The sequence below is a fragment of the Xiphophorus hellerii genome, chromosome 12, assembly GCF_003331165.1.
Source record: "Xiphophorus hellerii strain 12219 chromosome 12, Xiphophorus_hellerii-4.1, whole genome shotgun sequence".
Classification (NCBI taxonomy): domain Eukaryota; kingdom Metazoa; phylum Chordata; class Actinopteri; order Cyprinodontiformes; family Poeciliidae; genus Xiphophorus; species Xiphophorus hellerii.
In genome coordinates this window covers 1,304,582-1,330,072 of record NC_045683.1, presented here as the reverse complement: position 1 = coordinate 1,330,072, position 25,491 = coordinate 1,304,582, and the positions used below count along the sequence as shown (strand labels likewise).

General features: G+C 43.4%; 1 protein-coding gene across 6 annotated transcripts; it reads right to left on the bottom strand.

Annotated features, from left to right (window-relative positions):
* Positions 1 to 1,640: 1,640 nt before the first annotated feature.
* Positions 1,641 to 24,292, bottom strand: ddr2l (discoidin domain receptor family, member 2, like). Of its 6 annotated transcripts, none has more exons than XM_032578151.1 (20): positions 23,939 to 24,292; positions 14,351 to 14,449; positions 14,150 to 14,252; positions 13,955 to 14,030; positions 13,396 to 13,548; positions 13,092 to 13,239; positions 12,876 to 12,984; positions 12,616 to 12,805; positions 11,467 to 11,707; positions 11,243 to 11,344; positions 11,041 to 11,165; positions 10,812 to 10,923; positions 9,392 to 9,508; positions 8,713 to 8,787; positions 7,445 to 7,689; positions 6,585 to 6,712; positions 5,942 to 6,139; positions 4,958 to 5,192; positions 4,740 to 4,889; positions 1,641 to 3,885 (listed from the first exon to the last, which is right to left on the bottom strand). In XM_032578151.1, exons 2-20 carry the CDS (start codon positions 14,409 to 14,411, stop codon positions 3,751 to 3,753), a joined length of 2,703 nt encoding a protein of 900 aa, XP_032434042.1. In that variant the 5' UTR covers positions 14,412 to 14,449; positions 23,939 to 24,292; the 3' UTR covers positions 1,641 to 3,750. The 6 variants fall into 6 exon arrangements, with proteins under 6 accessions (XP_032434042.1, XP_032434040.1, XP_032434038.1 ...); XM_032578149.1 differs by having other exon boundaries at positions 11,029 to 11,162; positions 23,939 to 24,291; XM_032578147.1 differs by having other exon boundaries at positions 11,029 to 11,165; positions 23,939 to 24,290.
* Between the last annotated feature and the right edge of the window lie 1,199 nt (positions 24,293 to 25,491).

Genomic DNA, 25,491 nt, shown 5'->3' with positions numbered 1-25,491 from the left:
AAATCCAGCACATTTATGCTTTTGCTGCTAATTTATCTAAAGGTAGAAAAAACCACAACACTGACTTATTTTGAAAGTCAGTGTTGTGACAGAATAACTGAAATACTGAAGCAAAAGTTTTATTGAAATGTTGACAGTTGGAGAGAGAAACAGAATGATCACAAAATTCAGAAGAAAAATCTGTTTACTAATCACCAAAACACAGCAAATATATAAAATGAATAAAATAAAGATTTATTATTCAAAACTAAACTATGTTTAGCAAAATAGGAGCTTACAAGCACAGATAATGTCCAGTGATTGACAAAAACTATCCAGCATTTCAATGAAATCTGACTGATGAGTAAAAGAGAAAAATATATAGAGAAACAACATCTTGATATTCAGAGTGAAACTTTGACTGGAAACAGAAAAACAAAATGTTGATCCTGGAATAATCCCAGTTTAAATCTTTAAAGGACTGGAAGGGGAAGTAGCATTCAATGAATAATTGTAAAGTTTCAACAAGAACCAGATTAAATCCATGAATCTGAAAATGTGTTTCTGAATGAAAGAGACCAACATGAGACTGGACCGTCTGGAGGAAACTCAGAGGAACCAGGGAATCATTTCACTGACCTGTGGAATGTGATTCCCTGAGATCTTGTTACCTTGACAATTAATAGCGAAACATCGCGTCCCTTTTTTCAGATTATTATTTTCTCGACCACAGATTCTTGACGCAAAGCATCAGCGCATGTGGCGCACAGTAAGTCATGTGACATCCAATCCAGTAATCTAGATCTCCGAGAGGATTTGTCATTCACTTTTCTAAATGAATCTTAAACTGGCTGTTCTGATCAGAGAGCGCAGCTGCTGTCCGGTAATAGGTGCAGGCACATAACGGAACCAGGGTGTAGGAACCATTGCTGGGGACTGTCCCCTTCAGACCCACCGTGGGGGACATTGTCCACCAGTCCTTCAGGAAGTTACGCCTGAGAGTCCAAACAGATGATGAACATCTGAACACGGCAGACTGAGGCCAAGCAGAACCACAGCGGAACCGAACTCTGTGTGTCCAATGATCAGGTAAATAGAAATTAAAAGTAAATGTTGCATAACTGATGACGTCACAGATTCTTCTTCTTCTTTTGTGTTTTATTGGCGGATGGCAACCAACTTAAGGTGCATTTACCGCCACCTGCCGGACTGGAGTGTGGTCATCAATTATATTCAGAGGAAATCTGATAATACACACTTCAATGGTGTGTGTGTGCATATTCACACACACACATACTCATATATGTATGTGTGTGTACATGATTCATTCATCATGAAATATGTTCCACTGATTTCATCTGATAATAAATACGAGTCCCAGTTTCATGTTTTCATATTTGAAAAAGAGAAATATTAAGTTATTATTTCTTCTTTTCAGCTTCCGTTTTTACATCCTGCATTAGAAAACAGAAACAGTTTGAGCTTCATTAAGTTTCAACCTGTCCAGGTAAAAATCCAGCAGTGAAGAAGAGAAAAGTTTGTTTCTGAGTTTCTCTCAGCAGCTCCAGCCTCAGTTGGCAACTAAAGTTGGAACTTTGTCATCATCTCACGGAGGCACCGACACAATTATTGATCCAAACAATTAGAGATGAAACTACAAGTTTAGTTATAAAATAAGAGCTTTAATATAGACTTCTTAATGTTGTAACTTTATCAGACATTAACAGGATTCAACGTCTCCAGGAAACTTTCCATCAGTTTCCAGGTGATCTGCTGCTTCAAACAGAAGAAGAAGAACGGTTCCGTCAGATCAGGACCGATCCGTCTCCAAACAGCAACAATCCTCTAAAGGTTTAATCACTGATGTGTTCAATGACAGTAAAGAACTTTACAGCTCAAAAAGGAAACATCCTCAGTTCTACCGGTTTTAAAACTTTAGCGTCTCACCGTGATTCGATCAGGACGGATCGGATCTACAGCTGCAGGTTCACAGCCGCCTGCAGAACCCAGAACACACAGGTTGGACTCTTCCTTTGGACTTCCTGTTTGTATCAAATCTCCAAAGTAAAGCTCCATATTTTTCATCATTTCAGAAGGTGAAACTCATATCTTCTATATTCGTTACATACAGAGTGAAATGTTCCAGATTTTATTTCTTGTACTTTTGATGGTTCTGGTTAGAATAAAAACCCAACATGCAGCGTCTCAGGAAACCAGAATATTACATCAGATCATTAAAATGATATTTTAAGCAGAAATATCCAGACTCTAGGTCTCAGTCTGGGCTCCAGTGTTGATGCAGCCTGGAGGTTCTGCTGAGGTTCTGGAGGTCCAGGTTCCTGTAAAACGTTCAGATCATCTGCACCGTTGGTTCTGGTGTCACTCATCTTCCTCAAAACCAAACTCCATAGATTCTCTGGGGTTAAAGGTCAGGCCAGTCTGCTGTTGTTACCATGGTGATAGAAGCAGATATTGGTACCAGCAGAAGATCCGAGTTTATCACAGACTGTGGGAACTTCATCCTGGTTCCCTCCACTCCTCCAGAGTCTGGGACCTTGACTTCCAAATGAAATGAAAACTTTCAGTTCTGGTTCTCCTGAGTCCAGTTCTGGTTCTCCTGATCCAGGTTCTGGTTCTCCTGAGTCCAGTTCTGGTTCTCCTGAGCCCGGTTCTGGTTGTCCTGAGCCCAGGTGAGGCACTCGTTGTCCTCAGCCTCAGTCCACTCTGTGTGAAACTCCCAGACTCGAGAGGTTTGTGCTCAACCATCTGTTGCTGTTTTCCCTGTTGCTTTTGCACCTTTTCCTACTGCACTTTTTTCTTCCACCCAACTTTCCATGAGTGTGTTTGGACACAGCAGTCTGAGAACAAGCAGCTAGTAATGGCCGTTTTTGGAGGGGGTCAGTAACTGAAAGGCTTTTAGCAAATTGTCTTTAACGTTTTGGTTATTTTTCATAGTAAAGCATTTTATGCAGCTTGAATTATTGGAAACATGCTATATAAATAAATTTGAAACTCGACATAAGTTTCCAATATTTAACTTAGAATATGCTAAAAATGTTGGGGTTTAATTTTCTCCAAGTCAAAATTACAAGAAGTAAAGGTTTGAAATGTTTGACTCCATAATAAATCTTCATCATGAGTTTCATTTTCTGCAAAGAGGAACAAAAACATTTTTCACAATCTAGGAATTTTCTGAGCTGTACTTCTGTCTGAACATAGAAAAGGGAAGTTTAATATGATTTACTTTAGTTCTTGGGAAACTGAACTTGGACTCGACTCTCTTCTGTGTAAACGACCAAACAAATGTCAAAATATGAAAAAGCAATAAAACCTTAACAACAAAAAGTCTACGCTACACTTTGACTTTAGCTCCAGTGTGGGTTATTATCTACGAACATGAATAACTGAGACACAGACACAGTGCTTTACAACAACAACCAGAACCACGCAGACAGAAACACCAGCGGCTGAACGCCGGCGGGTTCTGGGCTCCAAGGGAGCCAAAAACGGGAAGGAAATCAGGTTTCAGGCAACATCTGGCACAAAAACAAACGATGAAAGTTCATCTGGTTCCTAAAGGGACTGATGAGGCGCTGAGGTTCAGCACAGGCTGACGGGTTCTCCTCAGATCGGACCTCAGCCGCCGGGACTCTCCAGCAGAGTAGTTCTGGTCCATCATGTTCATGTCTGTCACCATACAGGAGTCCCAGCAGCCCTGGGGGCCCTGAGCCGGAGCGGGGCCCCAGCAGGGCCCAGCGGGCCCCCGGTGGATCACTGGTTGACGTGGGGCCTCAGGGCTTGGTAAAGTCCCTCAAACGCGGGTCGGTCCGTGATGTTGCGGCTCCAGCAGCGCATCATCAGCTCAAAGAGCGACGGCGGGCAGAGAGGAGGGGCGTACAGGAAGATCTGGAGGTCAGGAGAACAGCACTCAGTCACCATGGCAACAAAACATCCGGCTAGGGTTTCTGATGAAATCAGTCCGACTTTGGTTCTGTTGGACCAAACAATTAATCAGCTTAGGATTAATTGTCGATTAATGGTTTTTAGATACAAAATATTTCCAATCGATCAACTAAAAACGTCACTTAGACATTCTTTCATCCTGCAGGGGGCGCCACCTTAAACTGAGCCAGTTGATGGTTGTAAGAGAAATAATGATGGCGGAAGCATCCCAGAGCAGGAAAGAGACTCTGGTGTCGGATGCAAAATGTATTTCATGTGATTCTGTTTAGAAATATAAACTTTCAACAAACTCCTTGAGTGTTTCATATTTCATTCCTAGGTTTTATTTTTCTATTCCTAGATTACTGTTTAATTATGTTTCGTAAATATGTCTAAGATTAATAATGTATGAAAATCACAATCTTCTGTTTATTCAGTCAGTATTTCATACAGCTGATAGAAAAACCTTACAGTTAATGTTTGTTTAATTTGACCTATTATGAAAAATGCAGCCCTCCATGTTAGAGATGGTCAGTCCTCTTACTACCAGACAAAACTCAAGATTTTAAGAAAATTGGTGCTTATCAATTAATTGTTAGTCAATCAATAAGATAAACTTTAGATTAACTTATTAACTGATAACTTTCATCCTGGCTGAATTTCTCTTTATTGAAACAAACCAGTAAAAAACATGAATCCCAATAAAAGTTCAGGATAACAAGCAGCAAAATAACAGCAGCTCCCCCTTGTGGTCAAACTTCTTCTTACACTCTGAACAGACCAGAACTCCCAGCCTGGTTCTGATGGACCCGTCTCACCTGTCGGCCCTGGTTCCGGAAGAACTCGCCCGAGTTCTCGATGACCTGTTCGTCGGACAGCAGGCTGTACGGCTGCTCCTTACACAGAGTGAAGATTTCCCACAGCGTCACTCCGAACGCCCACACGTCGCTCGCCGTGGTGAACTTCCCCTGCAGGAGGCAGCAGGATGTTTAATCCGTTCATTTAACCTGTGGGCCTGTTGGGTTCGTCCCCTCACCAGCAGGATGCTCTCCCAGGCCATCCAGCGGATGGGCAGCACGGCCCGGCCCTGGATCCGGTAGTAGTCGCTGCTGTACAGGTTCCTGCTCATCCCGAAGTCGGCGATCTTGATGGTGAGGCGGCGGTCCAGCAGGCAGTTCCTGGTGGCCAGATCACGATGCACGAAGTTCAGAGACGCCAGGTACTTCATCCCAGAGGAGATCTGGACGGCCATGTGGAGGAGGTCCGACAGGCTGCAGGGGGAAAGGGGCGGAGTCAGTGGAGAGGGGGTGGGATCAGAGGAGAGGGGGAGGAGTCAGAGGAGAGGAGGGACAGAGTCAGCAGGAGAGGAGGAGGGGGTGGGATCAGAGGAGAGGGGGCGGAGTCAGCAGGAGGAAGAGCCATGCTGCAATATGCAGTGATGCATTTAAATCAGACTTTAAAATGTAACAAAACATCATAAAACTGCATTATTATAATAAAATCCTTGAACATTTTGAATCGTTTTGCTTTGAACAACATGAAGATTCAAACCAAATGTTCTGGGTTTTAGTCATTTAGACTAAATGACCAAAAGTTCAGGATTTATTAACCAAAGTTTACATTGAAATGTGTATTTAATACAAGATTATTATTAGAACCATAATTATTAGGATGAACACAGTTTGTGATCATTTATTACATAATGTGCCAAATTATTAGATTATGATTTCTAAAGCAGAATTATCTCCACATTTTGTAATAATCAGCACAAAATGTAATAATGTTCTTACATACTGATTCAAACAAAATGATTATTTGTAAAACTGGAGTCTGTATTTGTTGTAAATTAGAAATGTATAAATAAACTGAATTGAACTGAATTTTGCAGAATGCGTTCAAAGCTTTTATTAAGTTTTGTGTTTATGACACGCTGCGGTTCTGATGATGTTTCCTTCGTTTTGAAGCAGACTTTATGACATCATCACGTATGGCGGCGTTTTTACGCGACGCGGCGCTGCACCTGACGGACGGGATGTTGTTGGCGTGCGTCAGCGTGCTCTCGATCTCGCGCTGACACAGGAACATGTTCAGGTCTCCGTTCTCCATGTACTCGGTCACCATGCACAGCGGGTCGGACGACACACACACACACAGCAGCCGGATGATGTTCGGGTCGTCCAGCCGGGACATGATCTTGATTTCCTTCAGGAAGTCGTTCCTGGAGGACAGACAGGACGGACAGAGGACAGAAGATGGACAGAGGACATTTTAGTAAACGTCAGAACCTCAGACACAAACTAAACTCTCCGTCTGGATCCAGCTGATGGAGGCTGAACCCAGAAGGCTGCAGTGCCGACTGGAAACCAGTTGGAAAAATTCCAATCAATGAGATTATTACTGAAAAGTTTCAGGAAAACTCATAAATTATACAGAGTGATGTATTTTATTACAACTTATTGGTAATATTGATGATTTATGGCTCTCAGTGGATCAGAATATTAAATCACATCAATAAAAAAAGAAATGTCAGGTTTCTGAAAACTACGATCATTTCTATGTCCCCAGTTCTGGTCTGGGCTCCTTTTGCATGAATTTCTGCATCAATGCAGCGCAGGGTCAGGGTTTGACCTCTGACCTCTGACCCTGTCCGTCTCTCTGTGTACCTGGCCTGACTCGTGGCGTCGGCCCTCAGCTGCTTCACCGCCACCAGAACTGAGCGTCCGTCTCTGTCGGGAAGAGGCGAGCCTTCCCCAAGGAATTCTGGGAGTCCCTCGGCTTCACAGAGGTGGACCTGCAGACAGGAAGTGAGTTTCTGATTCTCTTCATTCAATCACTGCATGACGAGCGAGTGACAGGCGGGTCACAGGCGGGTCACAGGCGGGTCACAGACGGGTCACAGGCGGGTCACAGACAGGTCGCAGGCGGGTCGGACCAGCACCGCCAACAGAAACACAGAAACATCATGTTCATATCTTCAGTCAGATATGACAGAAATATGAGCTGGAAAACATGAAGACTGATTCATATAAAGTCCTTCATGGTTCGGCTTCATGGTCACTAAAAGATTTTCAGATTCAAACAAAACTCAGAAAAACCCAAAACAAAAAGAGAAGTTAGTAAAGAGACTGAAATATAAACTTTGTCATTTTCTCTTCCAAATTCCAGTAAAACTAAAAACTATTATTTCTTCAAACTGTTTTATGAAATCATTTAAGCAGTACTTACTAAACTAAATAACTAAACTAAACTAAATAACTAAACTAAACTAAATAACTAAACTAAACTAAATAATAATTAAAATTGTACAGATGTTTTGAATAATTTTTAAATTAACTGTTTTTTTTTATTATTGTGATTTGTTTTTATTTTTATTATAAATGTGTAAATCACAGAACTTCTATCTGTAAACTAAGATGAAAATTAGCATCTCTGGCTAAATCTGGCATATTAACATGAAGCTGATTATTAAGCCTTGTAATCATTATGAAAAGAAATAAATGTAAAAACCAGGCCAGTGTTTTACCTCTCCAAACTGTCCCTCTCCCAGCTTCTCCCTGAAGATGAGCTGGTGTCGTGGGAACTCTGCGGCGGAGATGTCCTTCCTGGTGAGGGAGTCGACGGTCAGGGCGGGGACGGCGTACATGTTGCTACCGGTTACGCCCTGCAGCCGGACGATGTCCGTCTCGGCGTAGTGCGGCGCGTTGTTGTTGAAGGACTGGTGAGGCGTGCACTGGGTGACGTCCGGCTCGGCGTAGCCGCCGCCGCACGCTGTCAGACACACAGCCGTCATCATCATCATCATCATCATCATCATGGCAGTAAGACCAGCAGCAGCTCAGACTTCATGTTGCAGTTCGATGCGAAGACGGAGGAATTAAATACTAGAGGAAGTTTAAGTTACAATATGATTTTAACAAGAAGATTTTATTTCAGTATAAAAATATCCTGGAATCAGTAGAATGAGAAAAGATCAGATAGAAAAAAAACTCAAACATGCAACACAATGAACTTTGCAGGAATGTAATGCAATAAAGAAACAATGTGACCTTAGTGATGAAAAGGTGGAGGAGCCACTAAAGCTTCCTGATTATGTAGAGAAATAAGATCTAATAATTATGTGACACCAGATGATTAAGAGTGAAGGATGGTGAGCCAAGTTGATCATTTTAAATAAATTACATATTTTTAACATGCATAATAAAAGACACTTACACCACATAAAATAGCAACCTCAAATGTGTTGGGGAAAAAAAGATAAATGTAGTAAACATTAATTATGGCTCAATTATAGAATAATATTTCTTTTTTTTTTTACCGAGTATTATTATGTAAAGAACAAATTAGTATCTAATGCTTCAATAATAAGATGGTAAAGGATGAGAGAGAAATAATTATTAATGTAAAAACCAGTTAATCACTTTTCAGTTAATATGATATTAATACAGAGGTTGCAGTATTATTATACAGATATCTAATTAAGGTGTTGAGTAATTATTAAATTACATTCTAATAATTTTGCTGTTGTAACAAGATTATAAATGGTTAATCTAATGTACAAAATATTAATACTTTTTAGACTTTTGTATCTGTACTACTGGAGACGGTTCCACTGACTGATACCCAGAATGACAAAATATCCAAAAATATTTTTATATCTTCTGTCTTTTTGTTTTCAGTTGTTTAACTTTGATTTTCTAGATTTCACTGTGCAGAGCATTAAACTCTGAATCTCCGCTCTTCCACCTGATGTTCTTTAAAACGTCTCAAGTCGTCACACCTTTCATCTCTTACCACCAAGCCATCCTGACGTCTGGCGACAGGAAGTCAGCAGCAGCAGGTCATAGAGAGGATTACCGAGGAAGAGCGCTGGAGGAAGAGGAGACACGGAAAGAGGCAGAGAGCTGCAGGAGGAGGAGAGGAGAATGAGCATGCAGGAAGATCCAGACGAGAAGAAAAGACAGAACCGACAGAGTCTGAGAAAAGTGAAGGAGGCGATAAAATGTTCTCCTGCTGGGAGGGTGAGGCGCTCTTAATGGCCACCAGGGGGCAAAGTGGAGCAGAGACGCAACATTTACAGAAAAGCCTTCAGATCTGGCAGCTAAACGGCTAAAACTAAATACAAATTATAAAATTAAATACAATTAGAAATGATCACAAAAATAAACCAGAGATGATAAATTTAAAAAATCTATGTAATTGAAAAGCGAGCAAAAGAATAATCTGTCCTCTCTGGAGTAGGAATATTAAAGGGACATTACGCAAAGTTTTACTGGTATAAATTCAAACCTTTATTTGAAAACAAACTAATTAAATTAGCCTAATTAGAAGCTCATAATGTTTCCCATCAACATCCAGCTGGGATCCAGTTACAGCAGACAGAAAGGTTCTGGTTCTGCCAAATGGAGCGGATTCGTTTTGGGTCGGTACATGTGACTGTGAGGAGATAAAAGTGAGTGAAGATCTGGTTTACCTGAAGCCTCGGCGCTCTGCGACAGCTCCGGCAGCTTGTTCCTCAGGACGGCCGGGTTCTGGTACTGAGGGTCCAGCAGGAAGACCCTCTCATAGTGGGGGTCGGTGTTGGTGGGGCCTGGGGACAAAAATACAACGTGAGCAAATAAAGGTTTGTTATCGGCTGTTAACAAGTAGTTAGACGTTCATATCCATGCTCTTATTTTGAAGTGGGGGAACACGCACCAGTTCTGTTTCCTCTCCTCAGATTCTCTACCTGAGTTACGGTGCAACAAATCAGTTTAATAGAAAACCCAGAATGAATCGTTTTACTGTAAACAGTTTAAAATCTGTTGTGTAGAAACTAACGGTTTAAAATCCACTGATGTTCTTTCTGACTGAAGCTCTGCTGTGGTCAGTTGGTCAAAATCAGCAGCAGAGTTTTAAAAACTCAACAACAATCAAACTGAAACCATCAGTTCTGTTCCCAAGAGTCACTTCCTGAGGTGCAATAACAAATTTGAACTGTTGAGGGCGATATAATATGTTATCAACATACCGTATTTGGATTTGAATGTTAGCTTCGGCTAAATGCCATGTTGTTGTAGCGCTTTAGCGATAGCAGAGCTAATGTTTCTGATTACTGCTTTAAGGTTAGCATAGCTAGCTGTTTAGTTAGCATAGCTAGCTGTTTAGTTAGCATAGCTAGCTGTTTAGTTAGCGTTGCCCATCATCTGTCTGTTCCAGTGTTTTATAAACTTTGGTGAAATCTACCAGATGGAAATCAGAGCTACGGAAACACTAAACATTCACTCATGTCCATTGGTCCATTGGTCAGTCGGCCTCGATGCTAAATCCAGATTCTAGAAGCTCAGTGGGATTTCAGAGCGATGTCACTGGTCCCACCTGAGGCCCAGTTTAACGTCCATGTTTCTCTGCAGAGACAGGAAGCTGAGGAGCAAACAGAACTCAGACAGAGCAGGACTTCATCTGGGAACAAGCCGCAGCTTCACCCTGCAGCCATCATGACTTCCTGCTGTTAAAACTGGCATCACTTCCTGAATAAACAGAAGCACAAAGCCTGAGTGGCGGGTCGGGCTTCGGCTCTGACAGTCGTGTTGATCTCTGTGCTGGAAGAGTTGAGGCTGCAGCTGGAAAACCATTTGTCCTGACAGACTGTGTGCTGTTGGCCTTCTGCTGACAAATGTTTCCTCCATCTGAGCTCTAGATGTTTCCTCTGATGACCTTTACATGAATTATGGCTCATCTCATCCCTACAACAGTCAAAATGTGTCCAGAAAACTTCTGTTTTTCTGTGAGAAAACATGATGCAGCTGCCTGCTCTGTCTCTTCAGAACATAAAGACCGACGTTTGTTGGGACAGTAATGAATCATGAGATCTGAACAGGTGAACCGTTGAGGCTTCACAGTGACAGCGCTACCTGCAGGAGGATGCCGGGACCGCGGCGGCACCGGGGGCGTCTGCAGGATTATGGTGTCGCTGCAGGACGACAGGCGGACCGTCACCTCCTCGTCCAGGATCTGACGAGGCGCCTGGGTCAGAAAAAAGAAACTTTGACTTTTCATTTCACAGGATCTGTTTTTTGACTGATTCTAACTAAGATGAGTTTAAAAAATATGTTTTTTTTATCTTTGCACCTTCTCCAGCACCTTGCAGACACACTGGCACCAGAGGATGAGGAAGATGATGATGACCAGCAGGAGGATGATGGTCACCAGGCAGCCAATCAGAATGGGCGTCTTGTCTGAGCTGCTGCTGGGGGACGGAGCAGCTGCTGAGGAGATCAGGAGGAAACATGAAGGATTCTGCAGGAAACTAAACAATCTAAAGGAAAATGACATGTTGTCTTACATGTGTTATCGGTCTTTGGTGCTGTTGTCATGGTGATGTCCCTATGTCCTCCTGGAACAGATGTCCCCATCAGTGGCTGTTGTGTTGGCAGTATGATGTCTTCTAGCAAACAAAAACATGGTCATTTTTTTATATCTTACAATCTGCACAAAGTTTGACTTTGTGGTAAAAAGCAGAGGACCGAACACTCAGCCCTGAGGAACGCCGACAGCTTGAATCGTCACCTGACTGAAATGAGATCTCACTGAACATCATCCAGACGTCTGCGTAGTAGAAGCGGCAGCGGAGCGACCTGGCGGCCCGGCGGCTCAGCGGCACCGTGACGTAACGGGCGCTCGGGTTCCTGTCGTCCAGGATGGTGGAGAAGGAAACGGGCTCTGGCTCCCAGCTGAGGGAAGGCTTAAACCAACAGGACACGGAGGAGAAGATCTTCACGCCGCGGCTGTACATGTTGTTACTGTGAACCTGCATCAGGAAACAGGTGGAAGTGAAGAGAAAGACAGAGGAGACTTCAGAGGACAAATGGGTCAATGTTGGGAAAAACAAATATCTGTTTCAAGACAAACTCTTCACATTCAAAAATCGCTACATTTGTTACTAGCTGCTTTTTTGGAGAGTCTGACCACAGCCCACTAAACTCCCTCTGTTCAGCCCCACACTTGGTTCCGCCCTCCGTGTCTCCTGGCTCCGCCCTTCCGTGTCTCCTGACTCCGCCCCTCTGTGTCTCTTGGCTCCGCCCCTCCCTGTCTCCTGACTCCGCCCCTCTGTGTTTCTTGGCTCCGCCCCTCTGTGTCTCTTGGCTCCGCCCCTCCGTGTCTCCTGACTCCGCCCCTCTGTGTCTCTTGGCTCCGCCCCTCCGTGTCTCCTGGCCCCGCCCTCTGCAGTGAAATGTTTTTAAATCTGTCTGCCGTTCGTTCACAGGAGGTTTAGTTCCTCTCTAACTGAGGCAGTGAGGCCTTTAAAGCTTTGAATGTTCTGGGTTCTTCTGAACCTCCTGAGTCACTGATGAGCTGTTGGAGTGATTCTGGGTCGGCTCGTCCTGGAAAGGTTCTTCTCTCCTCCATGTCTGGATGGTGTTTCTCCCTGGGGGGTTCTGAGTCCCACAGCCTCAGAGTCTCTGTAACCTCTCCACTCTGATCCGTGTCAGGGACTTTCTGCAGGTCTGGCAGTAATCAGGCCTTAGTGTGGTTAGTTAAATGGAGCCAGAAAAAGTGGTTAATCCCAGTTAATTCATGATTTAAGAGGGAAAGAATTACATTTCACCCAGGGCCAGTGTGGTTAGGATAATTCGTAACTGTAACTGTGAACTTTCTGGATACTGTAAAGAACGTCTGCATGTCTGAGTGAAATGAGAAGAGAGCTGAGCTGCAGACCTTCATGGAGGTGAAGTTCCTCAGCCTGTCGAACACAAACTCCATCTCCACGTATCCCTGAGTCCCCGACGTGTCGTTCCTCCAGCCCAGGTAGTCGTATCCCTGCCACACGTTGTACTGGCGGATGGCCAGGAAGTCGTCGCGGCCCGTCACGCCGTCCGTCAGCTGACCCAGGCCTCCGAACAGCTTCCTGTTAGGAGAGACGCCGTCAGTCAGAGAGAACCGGGGAACTGGACCGGCTGGTGTTTACCGACCCCGACCTTTTCTCGTGGACGCCGTCGTACGTGGAGTCATTGAGACTGATTACTGACGGGTTACCGGGCGACATCATGAGCTGACCCTCTGGAGCGCTGTAGGAAAGCAGTCCGTCTGCAGACAGCAGGGAAAAACCTGAAAGGTTCTGCTTCATGCTGGATCATTATCAAAATCTGAAACGGATCTTTGTCCAGAGCCGGGCGGCCCAGCGTGCGCCGTACCCTCCCAGGGACAGCCGTACAGCTCCACCCTCATGCACACGGTGGTGGACAGCCTGGTGACGGGGATGACGCGGACGTAGCGCGCGATGATTGGAGGCTTCAGGTCGTTGGAGAAAACGCCGTAGGTGTCTTTGTTTCCTTCCAGGACCTGAGTGGAAATATGAAAGAAACAAAACTAAAATAAAATTTACTGACAGAGTAAAATCTGGCTCTGACTCAGTGAACCAGTTTGAACTGGTTCCCTCCTTAACTTCCAGCTCCGTCTCGCCTCCACCACCGAGCCGCAGCTGTTCGGGTCTCTCACCTCCTTTCCCAGCCGGTTCTTCCAGGACTTCCACAGCTGTCCGTCTCGGCTGTAGTTCAGGCGGTACGCCGCGGCGAACTCCTTCCCCAGACCTCTGGCGTACCGGCCCTGAGTCCCGAACAGCGTCAGGAAGGTGAGTCTGCGCAGGTCGATCTGCGGCAGAGCATCAGATCAAACCTTTCAGTCTGAATCAGCATCAACCAGACTTCCTGCTCCACCTTCCACTCCACACCTCACCGTCTTCCCCTCATCTAAACCATGTAGACCAGGGGTCTCAAACTCCAGGCCTCCAGGGCCGCAGTCCTGCAGGTTTTAGATGTGCCACAGGTACAAACCACTGGAATGAAATGGCTTAATGACCTCCTCCTGGTGTAGATCAGTTCTCCAGAACCTTAATTACCTAATTATTCTGTTCAGGTGGTTCAGCAGAGGCTCATCTAAAAGTCGCAGGACTGCGGCCCTCCAGGACTGGAGTTTGAGACCCCTGATGTAGAGCCTTAAGCCACTGCAGAACTGCTGTTCAGACTGATTTCTAAACTTTGACCTTTCTGAAACCAACCTGCAGGAACTGGGAGTCTGAAGGCTCCAGCTGTCCTTTAGGACACCAGGCACCGTCTCCGTCCTCAGAGTTCAACCTGCAAGTCAAACATGTTGGTAAAAGGTTTCATTTGAAAACTCATGCAGAAAGAAACCAGGCTGGGATTCGAACCCAGAACCTCCATTAAAAATTATTTCACAAAACCAGTATTCCGACCTGGCGTACTGTGGCCCGGTGGTCTCGTACCACCGGCTGGACGCCGTCAGGTCCTGATCGGGGATCCGTCCGTCCTCCATGCCCAACGCATAGCGACAATGTTCTGAACACAGAATCACACGTTTTACTCAGGAGTTCCCAGAACCGTCGGGGTTTGATTTGGGCCACGGCGGGGCGGCCATCTTGTCTCGGCGTGTTCACCTGGATCGATCTGTCCGCTGGCTGCTGGAAGCTGAAGGATCAGCAGCAGGAAGAGGTGCATGATGGTCCAACGGTCTCACCAGCAGGAGCGCTACATCTCTGAGAGGAAACAGGAAAAATCATTCAACAGTTACATAAATCATCTTATTCTTATTATTCAGTGACAGTTGATGTTTACACTGAGGTTACAGATCAGATTCCATCTTCATTCCATATTTTATGATTTTCAGGAACTGAAGCAGATTTCCCTCCATGTGCTTTTAGATCCATTTGCTTTATTTATGGAAGCATTTTTACTTTTTTAGAGAGAAGTTTTCCTTTAAAACTCTAAACAGTTTTAATTTGTCTTTCAACCAGAACCAGAACCAGAATCAAGAGTTAATGAAGTTAAACTGACACAGAAGATCATAAAACATGAAATATTCACAGAAACAGAAAATCTTATTAAATAGTTTACATGATCCATCCAGTTATGAGCAGGATGTGAGCCACGCATCCTGAGCTTGTTTTGAGTTTGTTGCCAAGGTGACCAGTAATCCAGACAGTTTCAGTTTGATGTGGGATTTTCTGACCTTAACTTTTAGAAACATAAAAAACCCACAGAGCTGAGAGAGTTTCAGTCTACGACTCCAGTCTTCAGCCGTCAAACATTTTAGACAAAGATCCAACATTCCTGTTACGAAATGCAGCGACAGACAGAATTGATTTAATTACTGTCAGACCCGGTCCAGGACATGCAGAAATGTTTCTGTTTGGTTCTGAGACTCGACCAAACTGCTGCAGGTCGACGTCTCTGCGTTTCTGTGGGATTTCATAATGTTGCTGCTGCTCACTGAGGTTACAAACAGAAACATCTCAGGCTCCAGCACAGATTTCATTTATGATCACGGCCCAGTTTCTGCTGCCAAGTCCTGGATTCAGAGGGACGAACGTCTCCGGGGAGAACAGCTGGACGGGGCGGGAAGAACGAGGACAGGACGAACCGGAGAGGGAAGGACACAAAGACAGGAAGAAAGAATGCTGAGCCGATAAGAAAGGAAGAAAAACAGGCAGAAAGAAACGAAGAAAAGATCCAGAGAACAAAGAAGGGAAGAAAAGAGCTGAACTTTAAAAGGTCGTTAAAGTTCACGAGGTCATTTAAATGTTTCTGGACCCCCAGATATAACTACTTTTATTATCCTGAGATTTAACAACCTAAACTCTTTTAACATGGCATGAAAAGTTAACAATGCAGACAAAATCCTAAAGTTTAAAGTAAAAACCAAAGAAAATGAGGAACAAACCCAATCAGCCCCCAGAGAGGCAGGTAAAAATAATCTGGATACGACAAGAGCAACACAAATACTTTGTCTTCAGTTGATCAGTGGAAAAAATGTACATTTAATTAAATTAGCATCAAGCTCAGTGCAACAATCATTTCTGTTGCTGCCCTGCAACAAGCAGGCAACAGCAACGGCAACAGCAACGGCAACGGAGGATTCATTTTCACTTTGTTACCAATAAACATTTTAAAGACCAAAATTCATCAATGTTTTATGAAATATTCTTTTATTCCTTCCTGGAAACTGGTAAAGTTGCAACATGAATAAAACTTCCAGAGTTTTTTTCTGTTTGTAAAGTTACACAGAGAAAAATCAACAGAAAATTATATTTCTATCATATTTTCACCATGTTATTCATTCATTCATTTAAAAATATCAGTTTCAAAATAATTATTTAATTAGCAAGCTAAAAAATTATTTACCTAATTCAATTGCCTAACTAAACATTTAGAGGGTAAGCTAAATATTTAGCTCTAAACTAAATGTTTAGTTAGCAAACTAAGAGCTAAATGTTCATCTTCCTTACTAAATATTTAGTTTAAAGTTCAATATTAAATTTGGAAACAAAATATTTATCTTCAAAATTAGAAAATTAGTTTAAACTGTGGAATTTATAAATGACTGAATAAGATGGGAAGATTTTGAACTTCCTCCCTTTTAGCTTTAGACTGTAACTTCGTCTCTCCTGTCAGGCTGAGAGCAGCAGGTGAGTTGCTGCCTGTTGGAGCTGAAAGCTGCAGCTCATGTTCCAGGTTCACCTCCGTCTCCATTCAGCACAGAAACTCCAACAGCAACTAAACCTGCAGCAACATGTTGGGGAAGGTTCAGATTATTCTGCTGCTTATTCAACAAAACTCAACCAGCTGCTGAAAATATCTGATGACCTGAACGTTTCCTCCTGCCGCTCCTGAAACAATCTACTTTTTTCTGTCAGAAATGTCTGTCTTGGTCTCAGGAAGTGACTTTATTGACTTCGTCCAGAGAGGAAAAGGCCGAGCCGGAGGCAGAGCGAGGGAGAGGAAGCAGCTTTATGTAATGTTCTGGCTGGAGCTCAGATTCCTGCACCGTTGCTCATCTCTGCAGCTCAAATCACATGACAGCAGAGGGAAAGACAAGGGGGACAGAAAACAAACCGGATCCAGATGAGGTGACGGTTAAACTGACCAAACATCTGCACACAAAACATCATTTCAAACATTTTTAAAATAATTTAAAACATATTTTCCACAGCGGGAAATAAAACTCCTCTAGGAGCCGTAAAAGAAATAATGAGAATGTATCTCAGCTGAGGGGCCAGGCCTGAAACAGCGCCACGCCTGGCAGCTCGTGGTATTACACCCTACAGTTAAAACATACAGCAGAACCTCTGCAGGTTCTGCTCAGTGTGCATCATGTTCCGAGGTGGAACCCTAAAAACACAAAGGTTGAACCGTTATCTTCCCCAAACCAACAACCAGGCAGCAGATTCTTTCATTGAGGCTCAAATTCTGGACATTTCTGATTAAACTGACAGTTTGGGATTGTTTTGTTGTAATTATGGAACATTTTGATTCCAAACCCAATCAGCAGAATTTAACTCAGTAACACATGAATCCTCCCAACAACACAAGGAAAACAAAGAAGAAAGTTGCTTTACTGAACGTTTGACGCCTCAAACACAAACCGACTCATTTCATCTCCAATCCCTGAATAAAATCAGACGATTTTGGTGCCGGGAAAAATAAAATACTTCAGTAAAACCAGACATGGAACATGAGAAGGTTCTTGGTGAAGGCTTGGTGTAAATGTTCCTTACAGGCACCGGTAGCTTTTAATGTGCATTAAACTGACAGGAAACCAGCAGAGAGGAAAAGGCAGCAAACAGGCCGGGCTGAGAGCAGAACCCGGGACAAACCAGAACCAACGTCGACCCAAAACAAGAGAAACGGTTTGACTTCCTGCTTTTCCTCCTGCGACGGAACGAAAAGCTGCTCAGCGATGAACAAAAATCAAACTTCTATGTTCATCAGCAGTTTGAAGTTTCTCTGTTCAGTTGGAAACAATCAGTTTCTATGAACTAATGAAGGAACCAAAACCTGTTCAATAATAACAGAATGATGATTAAAGTCTGGAGGTTTAAAACATTTCTTTCAGCTGCTTCAGATGATTTATGGAATGGACTTCAGCTGCAATCATCTAAAATAACTCTGGTTCTGGTTAATTAGCTCTGTTTGCTCTCCTCTCTACATTTTCCAGAGTTTTTTCTCTTTTCTTTCTTCACTCTTCTTATCTCCTTTGTCTGTTTCCCTCTTCCTCCTCCTCCCGTCCCTCCTCTTCCTCCTCCTCCTCCTTCGTCAGAACCAACTGAAGCCAAAAGCCTCAACATTCCAAACATTCAACGCAACCCAGATTTCTCTGTGTGCTCCGTTTCCCCGGGCCGTCTCCGGCTCACACAAACACACAGGAATCCGTTCCTCCCGCTCGGCTCGGCTCGGCTCCTCACACGGATCTCTGCTTATCGGGGTGAAGGAGGCAGAGTTCACTGGGAGCAACGCAGCAGAGGAACCTGCGGACAAAAGGCCAACATGGACGGCCTCCCGATGGTCCGACAGCACAACACGCCCAGAAACGTTTCCTCAGTCTGGAGCCTTTGGTTTATGCAATAGTCCTGAAGCTATAAGGTTAAAGGTCAAAGTGTATTAGAGGCTTTATTCTTAGTGTGTTCTCATAATTAAAAATCCAAAGTTAGTTTAAATTTATCTGGTTAAGATGCTGTTTTTCAAAGAATTAGTTGAAGTTATTTTGTTTTTATTTTGGGGCGATGGAGGCAGGCTGACTCCATCCAGCTTCATCTCTATGAAATCATAAATATATGCATCAAAACTCGTCCTGCTTCGTACCTGTAACTGCAGGGAATATTTAATCCTTTTTATACTTTTTCAAGCATCTTTTGGGTTTTAGCTCTTGATGAGAACACAGCAGCAGCTGAACCAACGCTGCACGGTTTGCTTTATGTGAAGGACGCATCAGTACGTAACACCATGAGGCTTAGAAAGACTGGAGGAAACCTAACAAACCAGCAAACAACAAATGATTTAAAAGTGCGCTGAGAAGAACCCAGTCAGTAACATTACAGAACAACTGCTTTCAACAAAAACTAAAACTCAGATGGGCAGTATAACTCCTGCTCCAATTCTGACCAGCATTCTTACTCTGATGTGCCCTCCGTTCCCCTTAGCGACTGTGTTTGCTAAAATATTAGCAAGTTATGGTGAAGGAAAGCAGCTGAAAGTCTCACTTTTCAGTCTGATTTTGACTTGTGAGGGTTTAGCTAGCTGTAGCATGTAGCGCTCAAAACGCTATTCCACCAGAAAGTCTCATCATGTGGTGGACAAGAGAAGTTAAATCTCAGACAACATGTTCAGTCCAACCATCTCTCCTTCACTTGGCTCAGACACTGAGAAGAAAAAGGTTTTAGCTGCAGGTAAACAGGAGGAACGTTTGGAGAGAGCAGTTAGAGATTTAATGATTTAAGACCTGAACTGAGTCAGACATGATTAAATCTCCTTTGTCTCTTTTGATATAAGCAGCACATTAAGTATGAAACCATAGAAAGCGACGCGACGCGTCCCACTCCATGTTGGATTAGCAAACAGCACCAGGTGAAACGGTCAACATGATTCTCTCTCTGAGGAAACTTTCTGTTCACATCAACGTTTCTCCTGTTGCTTCACTTCCTGTCCGTTTCATTTGCACCGCCGTGAACGTGTTCATCTGGTTGGAGACGTAAATGTCCCCCAGGATGTGGTGCCTTTCCATTAACACAGACTGGACTGATGCTGTGGAAACCAGAACTGATCCAGATTACTGGATTTCTGGGGAAGTTTTTTAAGACGCATCAAACATGTTTTTATTTCTGGTTCAGCTGGACTGAGCCAGTTAGAGGAGAAAATGACCAGATGGAGATAAAGCTGAGAGCCCAGCGGTTTCACCAGGAGGTACTGAGGATGATGTTTCTGCTGGTAAATAAGCTCATCTTTAACTTTACGTGTCCTGAAAGGAGAGTTTAGGTCAACGTGTCTCAGAGTGAATGCTGCCCTGCTGATGCTTCGTGTTTGTGGGTCGGTGCTGCTGCTCTGATTATGCAACAGCAAACATTTTGTTCCAGATGTGCTGAATGTGGGACGCTGTCAGACGAGAAGGAGCTCCAGCTGTTACCACCAGAACAGGAAGAAACTTTCTTCTTAAAAACACAAACAGATTCTCTTATCAAACTCTGAAGCAAACACAGAAAAGTTCAGATGTTCTCTCTGTGAAAACCTTCTGCTTCAGTTTGTTTTCTCCGTAAAAATGATTCTCATCTTTGTGGATATGTTAATAAACGCCTGAGGAGGCAGACATGTTGGAGGAAGATTCATGTGCAGCTTCTTAAAGTTTCAGATAAAAGTTAAAAGTTGAGCAGCAGAAACTTTGAGGCTTTAACCAACCGCAGCTTTAAATCGTTTCCCAGGAAACCAAAAACCAATCAGAGGTTCGGTTCTTCATTTGGGTCAGGATCAAAATATACCAAAGATTATTTCCTTGTATTTGTAACTTTATATCTCTGCTGACTGAAACTATTGATCTTCCTTTAGTTTTACTGTATTAAATCCACAACTAAGATTCAAATCAGATTTCGCCGTTCAGCCGCTGCACGACGCTGCAGCAGCTGATAAACCAACAAACCACTGATGGATCATCTGCTGCTAGAGTTTCCTACAACAAACAGACTTTAGAGATAATATGTATATTCTGTAACAATATTCTAAAATCATAAACATTTGGTTTGAAGCCGTCCATCATTAGATGGACATAAATTCAGTTGGACGGTCAAACAGCAGATCCTGTTCTGGCTTCATCTTCTACATTCTCCTCCTTCATGATTTCAGTGATTTTACACTAAATGGATGAAAAATATATTCATTAATATTCACCCAGAGTATTTGGTCTGATCCCTGCAGAGCGCCACCTGTGTTACATTCAGGTACAACCTGAAGAAAAGCCAAAGAATCAGTGAATCTGGTGTCAGGTTGAGTTTAAACCCTTCAGTTCATGAACTGAACCTGAGCAGGAAGTCAGAGCAGCCTGAGTTCATCTTCAGTTCCTGCTCCGGTTTGGGTTTGGGCAGCGACCCGAGACGGCCGGCCCGGCAGCAGAGAGCTGAAACCTTAGAGGAGGCCGTCCGGGCGCGGAGCCGCTCACCGTGTAGAAGCAGAGCTGCAGGAATGTGCAGAATGTGCAGCGCCTGATTTAACATGCAGGGATTTGAACCGACACCCACCTGGGAACCTGAGCGTGGAGACCCAAAGAACCCCAACAGAACCAGAAACTGGTTCTGATGGAACCAGAGACTGAGCTGCTTCACGTCCAGCTGAGGTGAACATGAAGCTGCTCAGGGTGAGGAAAGTTCAACGATAAAACAGGCTGGATGTGTCAAATGTTTCTGATCATTATTAATGATTGATTATAGTTTATGTTGTTCATAACGTCTCTGAGGGCAAACAACCAGGAACTCACGGAGTCCTGATGGCAAGACTGAAGCTAACGGTCATTTCTGGAGAGAACACACACACACACGCGCCAACACACACACACACACGCGCCAACACGCGCACACACACACACACGCCAACACACACCCATACACACACACACCCACATGCGCCAACACACACACACGCCAACACACACACACCCACATGCGCCAACACACACACACACACCCCCACCATTTACAAGAGGGTTTCTTGTTGCTAGGCAACAGGCCTAAAAATGTCACTCTGTGTCCCATAAAATAAAACACAAAAATCAGAAATTCTGAACTGATAATCAGAATCAACTGAAACTTTACTGACATTAACAGGCCCTTCAAAATAAGAGCATGAACATAAATGTCTGAATTCTTAACCATCAAAACTTCCACAAAGTCGAACTTTAACCTGCTGAAAGTTCATAAAACATCCAAATTTATACAGTTTAAATGAAGGGACGTCAGATAAATGTTTTCTAGGTTAGATAAACAAAAAAATCGCTTTTAGCAAAGAGGTTCTGTTTTAGGGGAACCAGCACATGTTGGTCAGAACCATCAGAACCGAGGTTCTGTTTCAGTGAAGAACAAACTCCCTGATGTTTGACCTGCTGCTGCAGAAACACAGAGTGTCAGTGAGATCTCAGCCTCATGTTGGAGGTTTTCCTCCTCATTTCACTGCAGGTTTCTGAGTTCAGGTTCAAACAGGCAGCAGGGTGTCGGAGATCCACTGGAGGTCAGAGGTCACTCATCTGAGAGCCTTCACTTTGTGACTCTAAGCAGAGTTACTGATGGAGGAAGAGTTTCCCAGTTTCCCCTGAACTCTCACAGAACCGGTCCAGACACACCAGAGTGTTTGGTTCCTTCTCACCATGCTGTCCAGAACCGGTCAGAACCACACTGGACTCAGCATGATGCTGCCACTTCCTGTCCACCAGCCGCTCGCCTCAGACCATGACCTCACATCCTGCTGTCAGATGACATCAGCATGCTAAGCTAGCACCATGAAGCTAGCAGGTGTTCCAGCTCCACTGGTTTTCTCTGAATCACCAGAATCTGACCAAACAGAGACGCCCCAACCTGAAACCGGATCAGAACCGCGTCCAGCTCAGAGAACTCACTGCTGGGATTCAGACAAACAGCTGGATAAGGTTTGTTATGATGATGAGGAGGAGGAAGGAGTCCAGATGAGCCTCCATCTCCATCAGAACCAGAACACAAACAGGAAGCTGTCAGTGGAGCCGCTCTGAGGCTGCAGACACGGTTTCCTCTCAGCGCGATGATGAAACATGTTTCATGAGCTGCTGAGTCAGCAGAACGCTCTGAACAGAAACATCTGCAGCCGCTGACAACAAAACCCAGAAGAAAACAAAATGTTGGGATGGAGAGAAAAATAAATAATATCACTAAAAATCTTTTGTCCAATTATTATTTATGTTATTTTGGGTTTATCCTTTTCTGCATTTCTTTGTATGGTTCTTAGCACTAATGATGTTATTTTGATTAATTAAAATATACATAAAAAATTAACAAAATTGTTTTTATTTATAAATGTATTTATATATTTATACATACATTTATGTTTTGTCCAATTGTTTTTGTAGTTTGACTTTTTTTTTCCTTTCCTTTATTTCTTTCTTTTTTTTCTGAAGTGAAAGTGAATTCGGTGTTTAAACCATGAAGGTCGTTCTGGTCAACCTGTTCCACTTCCTGTTCCACTTCCTGTTCTACTCCATCACTTCCTGTTCCACTCCATCACTTCCTGTTCCACTCCATCACTTCACAAGCTGAGGAGGACGGTTCTCCACATCTCCATAGCAACCACTGGACACCCTCAGCAGGCCAACTGGTTGTTTAGGGTGATACCAGTGGAAACCAGTTTCCTGTTGGTTTTCTACTGGGAACTCTGGTCAGAGAATAAAACCAACATGAGGAGTTCACCTCGGTGGAGGGTCTGTGGTGCTGCGGGTGACCTCTGACCCGGAGTCTGGACCGGCTGCAGGGCGGACCGGTCCGATACGGGAATGTTGTGCTGCCAAAACTTTTACTGATGAGATTATTTTCTCTGAGAAACTAAAATTAATATTTTGACAACCAGAAATAATCAGATTTTTCTGACATATTTGACATGTAAAGAACTAAACCAATCCATCGTCAAGATCCAGAACCAGCACCGGGTCAGAACTCAGACCCGACCAGGACAGCAGAACCCGTCACACAGAACCCGGTTCCTGCAGAACATCCAGCAGGAACGGGAGGATCTGCACCCTGTTGTCATGACAACGTCCCAGCATGCAGTCTGGTTCCTCAGTGGACTGAAAGTCCAGATGGTCCAGCTGCAGCAGATCAGAACCATCAGAACCGACCTGAAACATCTGACCGAGAACAGAATGAATGGACCGGATTAATAATCCAGATTAATCCAGATGTTCTGTTCTGGACCAGCTGCAGGTCCAACAGAACCATCCAGCTGCTGCTTGTCTCTAACTTCCATTAAAACCTGTGAAAGGTTCGGGTTTCGGTCCGGCAGACCCGGTCCAGTCTCTGCTCTGCTGCTGGGAAGGATTAGTCCCAGTTCATGGAGCGGATCTGGATAATTCCTGGAAAACCAGCGGGTCCAGTTCAGAACAAAGCCCAGAGTTCCGATGGTCTCCTGAAGGCCTCATCTAATCTCAGAAACCTCTGGGTCCGGTCGGGTTCGGGAGGTTCGGAACTTTTTACCTGTTTTCCGCTGTTTCTCTCCGGGTCCAACGCAGCAGCTTCACAGCTTCTCCCCGGCTCGGTTCGGTTCGACTCGGTTCGGGTTCCCTCACTGGGTCATGGTGGAGGAGTCGATCCGTCTCTTCAACTCCCGGCGACTTTCCGAAAAACTCCTGATTTGATCAGATTCGGCTTGTTTCGGAACAATCCGTTCGGATCCAGAAAAATCCGATCAACTCCGAAGACAAAAAAAGTTTCTGTGTTTTTACATCACATCCCGTTTCCGAACCGGAGGAGGAGGAAGAGGAGGAGGAGGAGGAGGAAGGCAACATGAGCCTCTGACTCTCTGACATCTGAGAAGTTCTGCAGAGGAGCCTAAGAAGGGAACTACGGAGGGAGAGAGGGACATTTCCACCCCTTCCTCCCGGTTCTGGTTCTGGTTCTGGGATTCAGCCACACGGTGAAACATTTTTGGCTCCCCTCATAAATTTCTTCTCTCTGTTTTTTTTTTCCTTTCCTGTAAACAAAAATCAAATACAATTTTCAGATGATTTCTTGTGTTATTGGGAAATAAATCCGTCTGAGCCAGAGGTCTTCAACGTGAGGGTGGCGACCCCTAGGCGTGTCGCAGAGGTACTGCAGGGAGTCGTGAGGTTTCTGATCGAGACTTTTTGGGAGGATTTTTTAAAATTCAATGTTATGTCTCTAAATTCACATTAACATAAAACCACCGCGTAATAAATTGATAAAACGGGACATGAAAGAATGTATTTCATAAATAATAAACAGATTCAGTGAACAAAAATCTGTTCATTATATTAAAAGCTGTTCATGGCAGAATTAATCCATCGCTGCTGTTTTCAAACTGAAGTTGAAAATAAAAATAGGAAATAAAGAAGCTGCAGGAATGATGGAGAAGTTCTGTTCAGGTTCATGTTTTATTGGATCCTTGTTCATTTGGAAACATTAAAACTATCTTAATGGATAAAGTTTTTCAAATACATAAATTCAGATATTATTAACAGATTCATTTTGACCTTTAACACCTCAAAAGTCTCATGTAAATATTTAAGATGTTTTTTTCTGCTCAATGAAGCAGAATTTCACTGAAGCAATTGGCTTTAATTAACTCTTAATTTTATTGACCATAATTAAGCAAATAAACAAATATTAATAATAATTCAGCAGCTTCTGGTTTCTTTGAGCCAAACAGCAGCGATTCATTTTTATGTGTTAAAATTCAGCAAGTTATTTCCTGAACAACAAAAGAAAACAAAGATAAATTATTTTTATCAAACTTTATAAAAATGTTTGATTTGGTGAATTTAATATAAAATCTTTGTTTTGATGAAGCAACACTGATGTCAAAGGAAGTTTTGAACTTTTTAAACATTTCTGAGCTGAATTTAGCCTCTTACTGGTGATTTAAAGAAACTTTGTTTTCCTGAACTGTGAATATTTCACACAAAATTTTATTTTCTTTTAATGCTCATTAACAAACCCACTGGCAAACAGCAATAAATATTTTCTGTAAAAGTTTTGTGAAGTGTAGAAATCTTATATGTCGTAAATTA